Here is a 17,222-nt window from a genome sequence, read left to right as displayed (position 1 = left end):
AACAGAATACAACTTGCTGATCGTCGGGCAAAGAGCCCACCACGACGCAGTCACCGTGCCACTGCAGAGTGTGACATTGCCTGTCTTGGAGTCCTGTTAAATACGGTTGCAATTGCACCCGCTGTTTGAAGTCGGTACCTTCAGGCCTGCAGGACAATGTAGCGGTCATCTGCTGTTGCATTTGACCGTAGTTGACTACCTCCTCTCCTCTGGGCAAGAGTGCCTGTGGTTCGGAATGCTCCCCATGCAAATGAATCAACGCTGCGTGCAATACCAAATTCCTAGGCTACAGTCAACACACTTCGTCCTTCTTCCATTTGGCCCATGACTCTTCCTCATGCGAAGTCATCCAAATATTGTGTTCGGGCCATATAATGAAAAACTCCATCGCCGTGCACCGTAACGCTGATTGACACACTGTGTTTTCCCGCTCCTTCAACTGCCTTGGGTCATAGGGCCAGGCCCACTTGGCGCTGTAGTCTCGCTGACCTCTCCCCATTTGACGCTCAACTTTCTGAGCGCAACTGAGAGATGTCGCACTTTAGATTTCCGCCAAGTAGTTAATATGTTATGTTGCTCTATCTATCTTGTATTTAAGTCTTGCACGGCAGTGTAATACTTCACTGGTTAATATATCAAACGAAAAAAAGCAATCGCTTCCAACGTACACAAAATCACTACAAGTAAAGTGTGTTTTGTAGTGGACAAACAAAGCCCCGATGAAGGTGATGCATTAGATAAGAAATGTAACTCCATCCTGTGTTCATCAGCGTTGGACAGCGGCTGGTCGGTGAAATGTAATACTGCTACACCAACAGCCGTTATAGTGATATTCGACGTTACAATCACGTCATCTTCAGCCTTGTCGCGTGGATGACACCAAGTACCACTCGTGTATGTGTAAGAAAAGGCGCCAATACTCGTATCTGGTTCTGTAGATATCTTTGTCTTATAGATGCACGAGTGGTACATGGTGTCAGTCGTGCGACAAGCCTGAAGGTCACGTGAGTGGAACGTCGAAATTGCTTGTCTAATAAAACAATGTTAGTATAACGGCTGTTGGTATAGTATTATTACATTTAATTTCATAAATGTCTTGATTCAAATCAGAGAGGTTGAGTTCGGACCCCTTCGCATCGATGTAATCTAGTTTCCCTGTGGAATACACGTGAGGCGAATAACGAGGCAATTTCTTCAGCAAATCAACGACTGGTTCCAGTTCCTTTGAGACAGAGTTCGTTTCTGATTAAAGAGAGTAACTAGCTCTTTACGTCAGCCCCTAATCAGCTTCGTAGCTGTTTATGAACGTTAGGAATAATTCAATAATCTGACACTGCGTCCCAAGCACGGTCCTGGGTTAGGCGGTTTGGTGTGGCCTGTATCTTTATTTCATCTCTGGTGAGCTTACAAACGACAGGCTATTAGCTGAACTCTCCCCTGTTCCCATATTGTTCCTGTGCCTTGTTCATAATTATGAAGAATACTTCTATCGTACGAAGTAGTGGTATGTTGCTGTAGTCACGAATAAGAATGGAAAAAAAGAAATAGTAATGATCAAAGTCAATGCTGAAATTCTCTATACCTCTCTAGCGTAACGTCAGAGAGGCTACCAAACTTAACGTTCTCAAGGGACTTGTGAAAGGTACTGGATTGAAGCAAGGCTATTAGCACGTGAGCTTGTGATCCTGATCCACACACCAACACCTTTCCACTCTCTTGCTGGCCAAACTTTATGAATGAAGATTTCTCTTCGCAATGGGATTCTAACCCGCCACCTACGGGTTCACCGAAATCGCACAAGCGTGCGTTAGAGGCCGTAATTATGAAATCGGATACGAACTCTTCTTCTCTTTCTTCATAGCAGTCTACTGTAATGAATAAAATACTTACCGTAGACGAAGCTTAGCTTAAAATGGAATTTACATTTTAACGTATCTGAAGGAGATGACATGTATAAATCTTTCTGTAAATGGGAGATATGGGCTCATCTCCTGATACATATTTGTGGGGAGACAACAAATTTGAATATTCATCTACATATAGATATGGCAATGATATATCGACATGAAACTTCCTGGCAGATTAAAACTGTGTGCCCGACCGAGACTCGAACTCGGGACGGGACGGAAAGGCAAAGGTCCCGAGTTCGAGTCTCGGTCGGGCACACAGTTTTAATCTGCCAGGAAGTTTCATATCAGCGCACACTCCGCTGCAGAGTGAAAAATCTCATTCTGGAAATATCCCCCAGGCTGTGGCTAAGCCATGTCTCCGCAATATCCTTTCTTTCAGGAGTGCTAGTTCTGCAAGGTTCGCAGGAGAGCTTCTGTAAAGTTTGGAAGGTAGGAGACGAGATACTGGTAGAAATAAAGCTGTGAGTAGCGGGGGTGAGTCGTGCTTCGGTAGCTCAGTTGGTAGAGCACTTGCCCGCGAAAGACAAAGGTCCCGAGTTCGAGTCTCGGTCGGGCACACAGTTTTAATCTGCCAGGAAGTTTCATATCAGCGCACACTCCGCTGCAGAGTGAAAATCTCATTCTGGATATATCGACATATTGGAAATATCGACTGCTTGTGTAAATGTCAAATTTTTATATTGATATACACTGATGGAAAAAATCCGAGCACCAAGAAGGAGTTGTGCGACATAAGCGGATGTTGGTAGCCGTGCTTCTACATCTGAAAGATGATGTCTATTCAAATTCGTGTCAGTCGCATAAGAGTGGCGCTAGTAGCGCCACGATGAGGATCCAAATCACGTATCCTTTAAATACATGCTATGACGGTCGAAAGTATTAGTAACCTTTGAGATCGGACATGGTGAGTTGATGTTAGTCAAGAAGCCTTTACGGCGACAAAGACGCCATTATCAACATCTCACTGAGTTTGAATGAGGTTGTGTAATAGAGCTACGAGGAGCTACATGTTCCTTCTGCGGTACTGCGGAAAGTCTCGACAGAAATTTAGCCACTTTGTATGATTGCTGGCAGCGCTTGTCACGAGAACGTACGGTCAGAAGATGACTGGGCTCCGGAGGGCGACGTGGCATTACCGAGAGAGAAGACAATTTTGTGTTCGGCGTATGGCTCTGGCTCCATCATACTGCATCTGCAGCAGCAATTTGAGTAGCAGTTGGCACCATAGTGACACAACGAACAAATCGGTTACTTCAAGGACTGCTTCGAGCCAGACGCCCTGCAGCGTGCATCCATCTGACACCAAACCACTGCCATTTGCGACTTTAGTTGTGTCAAACGACAGCTCAATGGAGGGCAGAATGGAGGTCTGTTGTATTTTCTGATGAAAACAGTTTCTGCCTCGGCGCCAGTGATGTTGGTTAGTAGGGGGCCACTTTAGGGTTTGCGACCAACCCGCCTGCGAACTAGGTACACTGGATCTACATCTGAATTTATGGTCTGGGGCGCGATTTCGTCTGACAGCTGGAGCACTCTCATGGTTATCCCACGCACATTAACTGTAAATTTGTGCGTCAATCTGGTGATTCGGCGTGTTGTGCTGCCATTCATGAACAGCATTCCTGGGCGTGTTTTCCAATAGTATTACTCTCCCTCACATACCGCTGTTGTAACCCAACAGCTATACAGAGTGTCGAAATGTTGTCTTGGCCTGCTCGATGACCAGATCTATTTCCCGTCGAGCGCGTATGGGACATGATCAGACAACTCCAGCGTCATCCACAAACTGCATTAACCGTCCCTGTACTGACCGACCAAGTGCTGCAGTCACGAACTTCATCCCAAAAACTGACATCCGCCACCTGTACAACACAACACAATGCATGCACGTTTGTATGGTTGGTTTCAACATTCTGGCGGTTACACAGGTGATTAATGTTCCAGCATTTCGCCTTTGCAATGGCTTATATACCTATGATTTTGCAATGTTGATCACTTAAATATGTTACCTAGACAAATGTATTCCCGAAATTTCTGTACCCCAAATTAATTGTTTTTTGGTGTTGCGATTTTTTTCCTTCAGTGTGGTACTCTCGGTATGTGTGGAGTGGTTGATGAAATGACATATTTCATCTTTCGTTGATTCTTTATTTAATATGAGGTACAACTCTAAGCTAGTCTAGTGAGGCGTGGACTGGAAAAAGAGATGTGCGGAGACACTTCACGAAACTGGTAGGTGTGATGCGAAGTGTAAAACTTGCGGCAACATTTTAAAGCGTCCAGAAGAGATCGTTCAGATATATGGTCACATCAGGAGCCGTTTGCACTGAATACAATCAAGGAATTGGGAGCCTGTCTGCCCAGTGCTGTGAACCGTGACTCAGTAAATTTACCCCTCTACTTCTGTCAACATTTGTAGCTTTCAGTCATAGAGTGTACCCCTTAGAGATATGTGAAAGTCTCAAGCTTGTGTACCTGACACTATATTTTGGCTAGACAGTACTTTAGTGTAGTCGTGACGTCTGTCCAAGCTGAGAGGTTATATCGTAATTCTGGCGTGTTAAAAGATTTCTTATGGTTTACTACTAACAATATAAATAAACTGTGTGGAAAAGAAACATTAAACTGCCTCAAAAATATTGAAGCAATAATATTTCACTTGTTACGTAAGTTACAATATATACAAAAAGAGTGTATGCTCGCTTTTGCAGCAAAGGAAAATGAGCCTTCAACAGAAAAAAAACCATTTTATCTCCTTTAAAAGTGAGTGTTATACAATTTTTAGTGCATACTCAAAGCTTTCTAAGCAGTGAGCCTGCTCTTGACTTGATATTATTTTATTCGTTTTGAAATTGAAACTACTTCCGAATACCCGGCGGGGTCAGGGATTTTCTCTGCCTCGTGATGACTGGGTGTTGTGTGCTGTCCTTAGGTTAGTTAGGTTTAAGTAGTTCTAAGTTCTAGGGGACTGATGACCATAGATGTTAAGTCCCATAGTGCTCAGAGCCATTTGAACCATTTGAACTACTTTGGAATATATTTTCCCCGAGTCAAAATTGAACTTAATACTAAGTAGGACTTCGAAAACTAACATTCTTGCTGATTTTCACAGTTTCCAATATAGAAGAACTATTTTCTTTCTGGTATTTGAGTTAGTAGAAGCTAAGTTTATAATTTTTTAATATAAAAGCAATGAAAATGTTAAAATGGTAACTAAACAAATTTCTTAACTAACTTATGTGTAAATCAGTAATGAAAAACCACTAATAAAGCAAATTCAAATTATAATAGTTTCTTGTTTCATACCTGAAAATTTTTTTCAGTTAAGGATCAATCTCTTTAAGGGATCGAAAATCCTATATACAGCGACGCTATTTCTCGTTATATCAAAATGAAATTTGTATTGCACATTTTTCGGTGAAAAACTTGCGATAGTTAGAAACAAACTTTCTTTGCGCCTAAATTAACGAATAACTTCTCAAAATGATTGTGCCGATAATAAGAACATTCTGGTAATTTCCCTATGTGTAATCATAAAACTATTTTTACGCCATTGCAGATATACAGCTGACTATGTTTCTCTTCCGAAAAGGTTTTGTAATGACATTGAGAACTTAATTTCATAACTAGCTGTACTACACAAAACTGCTAAATTTCTTGGTCGCTAACTTACCTTTTCATTTACTCGCATGGTTTTTTGTACCGCTCAAACTGTTTCCACATGAGATCCAAGGGTTTCGTTAACTTAACGAACTCGTTTGCTGCAATTAGTAAATAAGGTATTGGCTTTTAACTTCGATGTTTCCGTTAATTACGTGGCATCGCGGCAGTGTAATTACTAACATACATTTCCGTGATGTTACTAGTGGATAACTAGAACAGAAGTGGTGGTCATAGCATATTCCGCTTGGATGGTCGGATACAGTACCTCACCAGAAGTTTGATTACAACGCTGCTCGATGCTCATATATTTATATTCTGGCGCATTTGGGCTATGTTAATCTGCTTTCACAGGTATTCCGTCTGTGGCCTATTGAAACAGACAGCTCATCAAATGCCTGAATTGATTTTGCAAAGCAGCAGAAAAACATAAACCTGGATTAAAGAGCATGGGTTTGGACCGGATCCTCCCATATGTGAGTCCAGTTACGCCAACTTGCTCACTTAGTTACAAATCTCAAACTATTAACAAACTTTGTCACTTTTCATATATTTTCACTGCAAATCTGTTCAACGAGCAAAACGACACAGCTGGATAAATTCTACACTCATATACACTCATCATTTCATATATTATATTTATTATTGAAGATGGGCACCTGGTGCTTAATGCGATCAATGAAAACATTACAATTCTACAACGTTCAATTTTAAATAATGTTGTATTTCATTTATTTCTTCAATAGTTATTACTGTCTTATATCTATATATCTACATCCGTGGTCACTTTACCCAGAGTATGCGTATTACGGAGAGCGCAGTCAGATGTGATCCTACACTTGTGTACAATGCAGTGGTCTTTTAATCTATAAGTTTATATATCCTGTAAAAGTTGTTGATCAAAAACTGAATACATTAAACCCTGTGACTGACGAGCATTGTCTGGATGGAACAGTAGACGTGTCTCCAACAACCATGAAGGCGAATAACTACTGTGGCAGGAAAAGATGGTAAGGTGCCTCTCAGTCTACAGTACCACACAGCTAGCGAAAGTAGAAGCAGAGCAGGTACACAGACATCTCTCGCCAGGAAATTTTTTTTGTTGAAATCAGATAATAGGGAGATTAAAGTTGCATGCCACGTGAACATTTGTTATTTGGCGAAAACTATACTGCCTGAAAAAAAATAAAAAATAAAAATAAAATTAAAAATTAAGCACTTAAAAGGGGAGGAAGAAACAAAATGAAACTTCGCTGGTTGAGGTAATATGTGATGTTATTTCAGTGATTACAATGTCGAGCCGAATTTAGAAAGGACGTGGCAATATGAACCCACTTGTTAGTATGGCGTTGCACTCCCTCCGGCCTGGTCGGACTCACTGATTCGATTGGGAAAGGATTGATAAAACCATTTATCCTCTCCTGAGGCAAGCTGGCCTACAGCTGTTGTAACAGGCCCTAGATATCCTGGACAATGGCACTGGATCGGATTTGGCGTCAGAGCTGGCCCCACCCATGTTCTATTGGGGACAGGTCTAGGGTCCTTGCTGGTCATGGGAATGCCTCAACATCACACACATAGTTCATAGAGACACTTGCCATGTGTGGACCAGCGTTTTCCTGTCGGAAAATGGCAGCCGATCCCGTCGTATGAGAACGTACGATGTAGGATGTCAGAGACGTATCGTTGTCTCGACAGAATTCATTCAGTCAGTATCAGCAGTGACCTCGAGTGATACCCGATCCGCTGTGTGTCTACAAAACATTGGAAGAAAGGTGCCTCAACCCAGGTCACTGCCATTCTCGCCGACAGTGGTTACCTGGGGTAGTGCAGAGCCGCTACTCGCCGCTAAACACAATGCAACGCCACTCATCAGCAGTCCATCCTTCCAAATTACTGCAGCAACCTAACAAATCGTTTGTGTAGTGTTGTTAACAGTAGTCTACGCGTGGGTCGGTAGTTTCGGAGGCCAGTTGCTGTTAGTCTCCGATCAATGGTACAGGATGATACAGAATGTGTCAGGGAGTCCAGTACTTGTTCTTGGATGGCAGACTCAAGTGTGAGGACGTTAAGATGTGCTTTGCGCTCAATACGGCGACCTTCCCTTGCGGTGGTCAGACATTGTCGGTCGGAACCTTGACGATGAGTATGCCTGCTCTCATGTTCCTATACAGTCCAACATCGGGCAACTGTCACATCCGAATGCACCACATATCTGGATATTGCATAATTCGATCATCTGGTCAAATTGAGACCCGCAATGAGGTCCCTTTCAAACTATCAGCTGCTGATAACGCTGTCTCATACGAGTAAGCAACTTCTCCGTTTTCTTCACAGTGATCACTCAACATCTGTCGCTTATCACACCATTTGTCTGTCCTACTACGCATGGCAGTATCAGTTGATATGAACAATACTAATATACTTCGGTGCCGTTCTGCCTGTCACAGGAAAAATGGAATATTAATCATTTAGATAACCGCCAATGGTGTGTGTGTGTGTGTGTGTGTGGTGTGTGTGTGGTGTGTGTGTGTGTGTGTGTGTATGTGTATGTGTATGTGTATGTGTGTATGTGTGCATGTGTGTGAGTGTGTAATCTGACCATGTCTCCTAGGCGTATTGTATTGAGTATTTAAACCGGGGACATAAACGATCGAGAGGTTTTGTGCCGCCGTAGCCCTCAGTGGTTCACAACCCCACAACAGGCCACAGCAGTCCACCCACCCCACAGCCGCCCCACACCGAACCCAAGGTTATTGTGCGGTTCGGCCCCCAGACCCCCTCCCCCCATCGGGAACGTTTCATACCAGACGAGTGTAACCACAAATGTTGGCGTGGTTGAGTAATTATGGTGTACGCGTACGTGGAGATGGTGTTTGTTCAGCAATCGCCGACATAGTATAACTGAGGCGGAATAAGGGGAACCAGCTCGCATTCGCCGAGATAGATGGAAAACCGCCTTAAAAACCATCCATAGCCTGGCCGGTACACCGGACCTCGACACTAATCCACCGGGCCTTCCCGCTCGGGCATATCTTCTAGGTGCTTCACATTTATTTTTCAGGCAGTGTACAAGAGGTGTTTGAAAAGTCCGTGCAAAAATGAAAACTACTTATGTGTTTGGGGTAAACCTTTTCTATTTTTCGACAGTCTCCTTTTAGACATATACACTTCGTCCAACGCTGTTCTAGTTTGTTGATCGATTCTGAATAATAGCAATTGTCCAAGTCTGCAACATAGCTATTACTTGCTGCAATCACCTCGTTTGAATAAAATCTTTGTCCTGCCAGCCATTTCTTCAAATTGGGGAACAAATAGTAGTCTGAGGGAGCCAATTCTTGAGAATAGGGGGTATGTGAAACGAGTTGGAATCCTGTTTCCATTAATTTTGCGACCACAACTGCTGAGGTGTGTGCTGGTGCATTGTCGTGTTGGAAAAGGACTTTTTTGCGGACCAATCGCCGGCGTTTTTCTTGCAGCTCGGATTTCAAACGGTCCAATAACGATGAATAATATGCACCTGTAATGGTTTTACCCTTTTACAGATAGTCGATGAGGATTATCCCTTGCGAATCCCAAAAGACAGTCGCCATAACCTTTCCGACCGAAGGAATGGTCTTCGCCTTTTTTGGTGCAGATTCTCCCTTGGTAACCTATTGTTTAGATTGTTGTTTGGCCTCAGGAGTATTGTAATGTACCCATGTTTCATCCACAGGGACGAAACGATGCTTAAAGTCCTGCGGATTCTTCCTGAACAGCTGCAAACCATCCTTGCAACACTTTACACGATTGTGTTTTTGGTCAAGCGTGAGCAATCGCGGAACCCATTTTGCGGATAGCTTTCTCATGTCTAAATATTTATGCTAAATATTGTGTGCCCGTTCATTCGAGATGCCCACAACACTAGCAATGTCATGCACCTTAACTCTTCTAACTCTTCTGTCATCCATCACCATATAATGGATTTTATCAATGATTTCTGGAGTCGTAACCTCCACAGGGCGTCCAGAACGTTCAGCATCACTTGTGCCCATATGGCCACTCCGAAAATTTTGAAACCGCTTATAAACTGCTCTAATCGATGGTTGTTAGGTTTTTTTTTTTGGGTGGTGGTCGTGAAGTCTGATCAACTTCGTTGATTTTTACTTCTGTAGGGAATGGAAGGGGTAAAAATTTTCTCTTTATTTATTTATTCTTCTTTCAGCTTTAGTTTGGGCACACAGAAGGGTCCTTTAATTCGCTGCTTTTGGTGTGTGTTGGAAAACATGTGTGTAGAAGTGTTAAAGGACTATATGTCCTTAAATTATGGAGAATTACGTAGGGATGTCATTTACAGAGGCTCAAATACTATTGCCTTCGGTACTTTATATTTGTGGTTGCGTAAGGGTTCTACCGTACCTACTGTGGTGAGTTGTGGTGTACTGACACGTATCATGTCCAACTTCCGAAATAAGGTTCGTGCCTTCTCCTTGACCTTGTCTGAGAGGTAAGAATAATCGAAGGTGCAGAGTCACCATAATGTTTATCAAGCTTCTCTTTAGTCTCCTGAGGCGTTTTGCTTTTCACGTGTTTAACCACCACACGAAATTCTTTTTCGTCCATTTTTTGACAATCACTCGACTTCCTTGATTCACACGAATGTCAAACACAAAGAAATACACCAATATGGCTGAAACTTGGTGTGCGCTCTTTCCAAAGATGCTACTAACTAAACATGACCTGGATACGCGCCAGTGGTGCCATCTCTCGGACTTTTCACGGACTTTTCAAACGCCCCTCGTATTTATATTTACTTGTGCAACGCACCACTGCGCCTGCAGCGCGTAGGGTATGCAATACCACATACGAACGAGCTGTTGTGATTTGCCTTTGCTTCAGGCGCCGGGACTGCGTCTTGAAAGGCAGGAGCCTGGAATTACTTGCAGAGGATTTCGGTTAGGTGTTGTAGTGTTGTGGCAAATGACATAGAGTACTTGATGGCTATGTTGAGTTATAAAACAAGATGTTCTTACCTGGACGTGTAGAGTATTCACATACCGATTCACAAGACAAATTATCATTATACATAAATGTTTTAATGTACAGTATGCGTGTGTACTTAGCTGAGCACTCAATCCATCTGTCATGCAGGGGGCCCGGGATCGTTTTTCTGGCGGGTTATGGATTTTTTCCGCTCGGGGACTGGGTGTTATGTTGTCCTCATCATCATCTCATCATCATCGACACACAAGACACCCAATGCGGCGTCAACTGAAAAGTCTTGCAGTTCCGAACTTCAGCAGGTGGGGACTCCCGGCCGTCAATGCCATACGGCCATTTCATTTGTGTGTGTGTGTGTGTGTGTTTCTGTTGTTAACCGCCATTGTCAACCTTGCTATGTAGTGTTTGATGTGTCGCTTACAGTAGTATGCACGTTGTTACAGAAGACGGTCCGCGGAAAGGTGATAGCAATCCGGCGGGAGGACCAGTCAGTATGGGAACGACGCGCTCCGCTGGCGCCAACCAACGTGCGACGCCTAGTTCGCGCCGGCGTCAAAGTTATCGTGCAGCCGTCAAATCGGCGCGCCTACCCTATGCAGGTATCATGTTTCTCATTGGACAATTTATCCATATTTTCTATGTCTTTTCATTTCTAGCCTATACTCAAAGCCATTACGCTGTTCACTCGTGCTCTCCCACCGTTTGCTTTAGAGAGAATGATCGTACACTGATTCTGGTTCACACGTGTTCGCATCGGTATAAACCAGGCTTTACACAAATGCATTGCGATATTCAGCAACAGTGGTGGCTTACCCACCGTAATTAGAGTGGCGTCCAGTTCACGACTGACAAGGAGACGGCACGACCGTGGGGTCCGGGATTTGTCCGAAATTTTGTGTGGTGAAAGAGGACGCCTAACACCTCACGTGGTTAAAATATTAGGACGCACTACTCGGAAAATCCCGAGAAAAATCGATCCAAAATTTCTTAGGTGCCTTGTGAGTATAAAATTTTAGTCCATTGCCGAGCCGCTGGCTGGCCTGCATGGTTAGCGGTCGGACCCTTATGCCAGAGGTCTCGGGTGCGATTCCTCCTCTGGCAATTTTTTTTCTTCTGTTGCTTGCAAAATTGCAGCTCATTGTTACAGGAGAATCGTGAAATTAATTCCCGGGAAGACTGTATAAAAACCGAGCGCTGTGGCGCAGTGGTTACACACTGGACTCGCATTCGGAAGGACGACGGTTCAATCCCGCGTCCGGCCATCCTGATTTAGGTTTTCCGTGATTTCCCTAAATCACTCCAGGCAAATGCCGGGATGGTTCCTCTGGAAGGGCACGGCCGACTTCCTTCCCCATCCTTCCCTAATCCGATGAGACCGATAACCACGCTGTCTGGTCTCCTTCCCCAAACCAACCAACCAACTGTATAAAAATTCATTCTATAATTCACCATCAGTTATCGTCACCAATATTCCGAGATATGATTCAATATGCCTGGTTTGCCACAAAATTATCAGAAACTCAAAACATTTTCGTAGATGTTAATGGGGCATATTTTTGTACAGACTTATTGCAAACGCCCTGTGACTGTAAAAAATCCACTTTTATATGTTGCGCAAGATGTCGCAAAAATTATTGCTTTGTTTGGTTTTACGATAATTACTACTGCAGTTCTTGTTTATAATTATTATATGTGTAAAAACTGAATGTCTCCCAATCGAATTTGTTATTCTGATTAAAAACCCAATGATTCTCCTTATATAATTTACAATGAAAAATGGAAAACCCACCGCCATGAATTGTGTTGTTGGACAAAAAGAAAATAATTTTTATTCAATACTGTAACTAATTTGTTAAAGATAATGTAGGTTTGGAAAACTTTCTGAATCATTGGTGGAATAACAAATGAAAATTAAACAGAAGAAAAAAGAGTGCCAGAGGAGGAATAGAACCCGAGACTTCTGGGGTAAGAGTCCGAGCCCTAAACATCTTTTTTTTATTCTCAATTTTGTTCCTTGTTGATCGTTGTGTTTGTTCGTTGCGGACGTCACATGACATCTAGTCAAGTTCGTTTGTTGATCGTTTCACTCAGTTTTTTTTTATTACAGAGGCCAACCCGCTCTCTGACCGAACACGCTGAGCTACCGTGCCGGCTAAACATCTAGGCCAGACGACGGCTCGACAATGGACTAACATTTTATACTGATAAGGCACCTAAGAAACTTTGGATCGATTTTTCCTGGGATTTTCCGGGTAGTGCGTCCTAATATTTTAACTACGTGAGGTGTTAGGGGTCCTCTTTCACCACAAAAAATTTCGGACAAATCCCCGACCCCACGCTCGTGCTGTCTCCTTGTGAGTTGTCATTCAGGAAAATAATACTCGACTCCCCATGTTTGGGCTAGTGTACGAAGGATACAGCCCTTACACTGTGCACTAAACAATATATCCTGACAACATACGTACCACAGGTGATATGACGTACCCGTTTGAGATAGTTACAGGCCATCGTTGACCTCCAGATTGTGCTTTTAAATCAAGGGGAGGCAATACTACCGACTGTTGCTGGTCTACATTATAGTGAACCGTTCTGCATCCTGCATTGTTATATGTGAGCATCCCACAGCGTACTGACGTTCTGAAAGCAAGAGGCTGGATATCACATAAGCTAATACCACCTACAGGCAACGCCAGTCTAAACCTCGACATCTATATCTACACATTCCGAAGGTGCACAGCGGATGATACGAGGGTTGTAACTTAAACAGTGGCAACTATTTATTCACAACCGATACAAAAGAGTTACACGTTTGCACCTGTTACTGTCCTTCAAAGTAGTCACCAGCGTTATGTAGAACCCGTTGCCAGCGATGTGGAAGGCGTAGTATACCTTTAGCAGAGCCTGTTCTGTTGATGGTGCGAATGGAGCAGTCTACTGCCTGTCGAATCTCTGGAACAGTTCTGAAGCAATAGCCATGAAGTGGTTCCTTCATCTTCGGAATCAAATCAAAGACACAAGGACTTAAGTCCGGGCAGTATGGTGGATGGTACACTACTTCCCAGTCCCATCGACCGAACAGAGAAGCCACAGCTTGCGCTGTATGCGCCCGCGCATTGTCGTGCAAAATGATGAGTGGGTTGCGCGTGGGCGAGCTTACGAATCGTATGGCGTCGATCACTGTCCACTAACGCGGCAACAGCAGAGATGCTAGGACGACCTGCCCGATACTTGTCTGCCACAGTTTGCCGACCTTCGTTGAAGGCTTTTACCCAACGTGCCACTGTTCTGTGCGGCAATGCCGATTCCCCGCACGCCTCTTGAAGACCTTGATGACACTGTCGTGCTGTACGACCTCTGGCAAATTCAGTCTTGATCCAACTCCGTTGTTCCTGTTTCGAAAACATAACGACATCGTTACGTTGGACCGACCGCTCACAAGTGATTGTGTTTCTCTCGATTGTGCTCACGTCGGTGACGTGGGACGGGCCACTCCATTTGCTCGGAGGTAAGGTAGGTACGTCAACAACGTGTGCTATCAGCGACAATAGTAGATTCCATTGCATAGTGTCTCCACAGCAGTGTTGCCACTATTTAAGTTCCAACCTACGTATTTTGTACCACTAATAGTGATTCCCTGATTCTTCTTCCGTTGTCTTCGTGGTTCTTCGCGAGGCGTGCGTTGGTGGCTGTGAAATCATTCTGTCACAGATGGCGATCCTCTTAACTTCCTCAATAGTGTTTCGCGAAGAGAACGTCTTCTTCCTTACAGGGATTCTCATTTAATTCACGGAGCATTTCTATAATAGTCGTGCGTTGACTGAACTTACTCCTAACAAATCCAGGAACGCACCTCTGAGTTTCTTCGAGGTCTTTCGTTAATTGGACCTGGTAATAATTCCAAACAGTAGAGCAGCACTCAAGAGTGGGTCACTCAGATTGTCAGTGCGCTGTCTACTTTATAAATGAGCTACAGTTTCCCAGAAGTCTCCCAATAAACCGAAATCGATCCTTCATCTTCCTTACTACCGAAATTACGTGCTCTTTCGATTTCATTTCACTTTGCAACATTACTCCTAATTATTTAATCGACGTAACTGCGTCATTCAGCACACCACTAATACTGTATCCCATCATAACAGGACTTATTTTCCTATTCATCTGCATTATCTTACATTTTTCCTGCTTTTAGGGCAAACTGCCATTCATTACACAAATAGAAATCCTGTCCAAGACATCCCCAATCCTCCTACAGTCACACAATGACGATATTTCCCGTATACTACAGCGTCATCATCATCAAACGGTTGCAGACTGCTGCTCACCCTGTCCGTCAGATCGTTTATGAATGTCGAGAACAAGAGCCCATTTATCATATTCTGTCCTTCCGAAATAATATATTGGGTTCTATTAATCAAAAAGTATCCGAGCCATTCACATATCTGAGAACCTATTCCTAACGCTCGGACCTTTGTTAACACTCTGCGAAGTGGCACTGTGCCAGAAGCTTTAAGGAAATCTAGGAATATTAAATCTGTCAGTAGCCCTTATCCATGATTCATAGATAGCGTGCGTGAAAAGGGCAAGCTGAGTTTCACAAGAGCAATGCTTTTTAAATACGTGCTGATTTGTGAACAGAAAGTTTTCTCTCACAAGGAAATTTATTATATTCCAACTGAGAATACAGTATGTTCAAGAAGTCTGCAGCAAACCGATGTTAAGAATATTGGTCTGTATTTCATCGTACCCGTATAATCAGTGCCACGTTTTACAACGTTGTCGCGGCTCATTTAGCGAAAAAATGATCCACATGATTCGCGTACCATGGCTGTGAAAGATATCACAGCTTATGTGCGTGAATATATTCGCACTCCAGTCAGTCGAAACCACTAGTCTTTCGTTTCACGGCCAGAAATTCGGCTGTTTTTCGTCGCATAGTCTGTTCATAGCACCAGTTACTTTCGATTCTGTTGCGCATTTGCGGAAATGGCGTCATCATGTAACGAAACTGGTTCAAATGGCTCTGAGCACTATGGGACTTAACATCTGAGGTCATCAGTCCCCTAGGCTTAGAACTAATTAAACCTAACTAACCTAAGGACATCACACATATCCATGCCCGAGGCAGGATTCGAACCTGCGACCGCAGCGGTCGCGCGGTTCCAGACTGAAGCGCCTAGAACCGCCTGTAACGAAACTTGTAAACCTTGTTGCGTCAAAAATATTCATGTCGCTCACGAGATCGTTAGTGAATTACTGAAGTACTTTAATTCTGACTTACTGTATCCTCTTTCTAAGAGATAATAGCAGTGTATTCTAGCTACCTGGAAAACATTGTTCAGATATATTTGATTTTATGCTACGTGAGTTACTGACTAGCGTAAGTTAGGTGTACGTGCCTGTTGGTGAAGCATTCCTTTGCACGAGTATGCCAACTGACTGGAAACCACGTTCTGGTTCCGCACCAGGGACAGTGTGTTGACGTATCCCCGATATAAGAGACCGAAACCGAAAGCGCCCAGTTATCTAAGCAGCTTCAAAATCTGTATCTTCATTGTAGCGTAAATCCTAAAGAGACCAAATCAGGCCAGAACACGGAAAAAGGCGGTGATATCATTCTATGCATATCAGTATTTCGTTAACTTGTATCTCGGATGCGTGTATGCATGTTCAAAAACTGACCGCTTCAATATAAGAATCTGATATGCAAATGAGTTCTACTCTTTGAGAACCGAGTAACATATGACTGAATACATTTTCCAAAGGCATTTGTACGATTAAATACAAAAAGGAATTTTGCTTACTTCCACAGCGGTGCGGATATACGCTAACATGACCGCCACTGTGTTCCATAGATTGTGCATAAACACGCTTGAGACAAGCAATTTACATTTGGCGGATATTTTTCAAGTGGCATGGAGAAACTGAACCGCTGATAGCTATATTTTAAGAATCTTGGAGCAAAAGTTTACATTACCTAACTGCAAGACAATACACTGAGATTTTATGCTACACGAGCCACTTGGACGTGGCTGAAAAATGTATCGTATAGATCTCTCTATTTACGTCTGTTATTAAATGTCAGAATCACTATTGAGGACGCTTTCTGTTTTGTTTATGCAAGGAGATCTTTTATAATTCCTCCATAAACAGATATGACAGAGGATATACAGGTTGGTCAGAAACAGCGCGAAAAGTTTATGAGGGTAAACAGTCTTTAATGTCGCTGAGCAGCAGTCATACAATAATTTTCAAATGAGCACACCGCCATTTGACTGTATTGTTCTTTATTTAATTACTACTCAGATTTCGGTCTTTCATGATTGAGTTTATGTCGTCAACATATACTGCAGAACATCAAGCTCAAAATTGGCCATAAATTAAGAAAAATATTCGCTCCCCACGAAATGCCAGATGTAAGATAATTAAAAACAGGTTTACGTTGGTATATAAAAGATGAACGTATTTCAAGAAAAAAAAAAACAAAAGCTTATAAGGATGTTGCTGTGGAGGTCTACATCTACATCAGCATGGATACTCTGCGAATCACATTTAAGTGCCTGGCAGCGGGTTCATCGAACCACATTCACAATAATTCTCTATTATTCTACTCTCGAACAGCGCGCGAAAAAAAGTAACACCTATATCTTTCCGTGCGAGCTATGATTTCCCTTA

At 43.1% G+C, this 17,222-nt stretch overlaps 1 protein-coding gene across 1 annotated transcript in view; it reads left to right on the top strand.

Annotated features, from left to right (window-relative positions):
* LOC126470119 (alpha-aminoadipic semialdehyde synthase, mitochondrial) overlaps window positions 1-17,222 on the top strand; it is a 287,313-nt gene that overhangs the window by 64,654 nt on the left and 205,437 nt on the right. Inside the window, exon 3 of the mRNA XM_050097723.1 lies at window positions 10,994-11,149. Within this exon, the coding sequence (XP_049953680.1) occupies window positions 10,994-11,149 (156 nt within the window). The remainder of the gene's footprint in view (window positions 1-10,993; window positions 11,150-17,222) is intronic.

Source organism: Schistocerca serialis, chromosome 3, assembly GCF_023864345.2.
Source record: "Schistocerca serialis cubense isolate TAMUIC-IGC-003099 chromosome 3, iqSchSeri2.2, whole genome shotgun sequence".
NCBI lineage: Eukaryota > Metazoa > Arthropoda > Insecta > Orthoptera > Acrididae > Schistocerca > Schistocerca serialis.
Note: the sequence above shows the minus strand (reverse complement) of the source record. Positions and strands in the feature narration are given on the sequence as shown.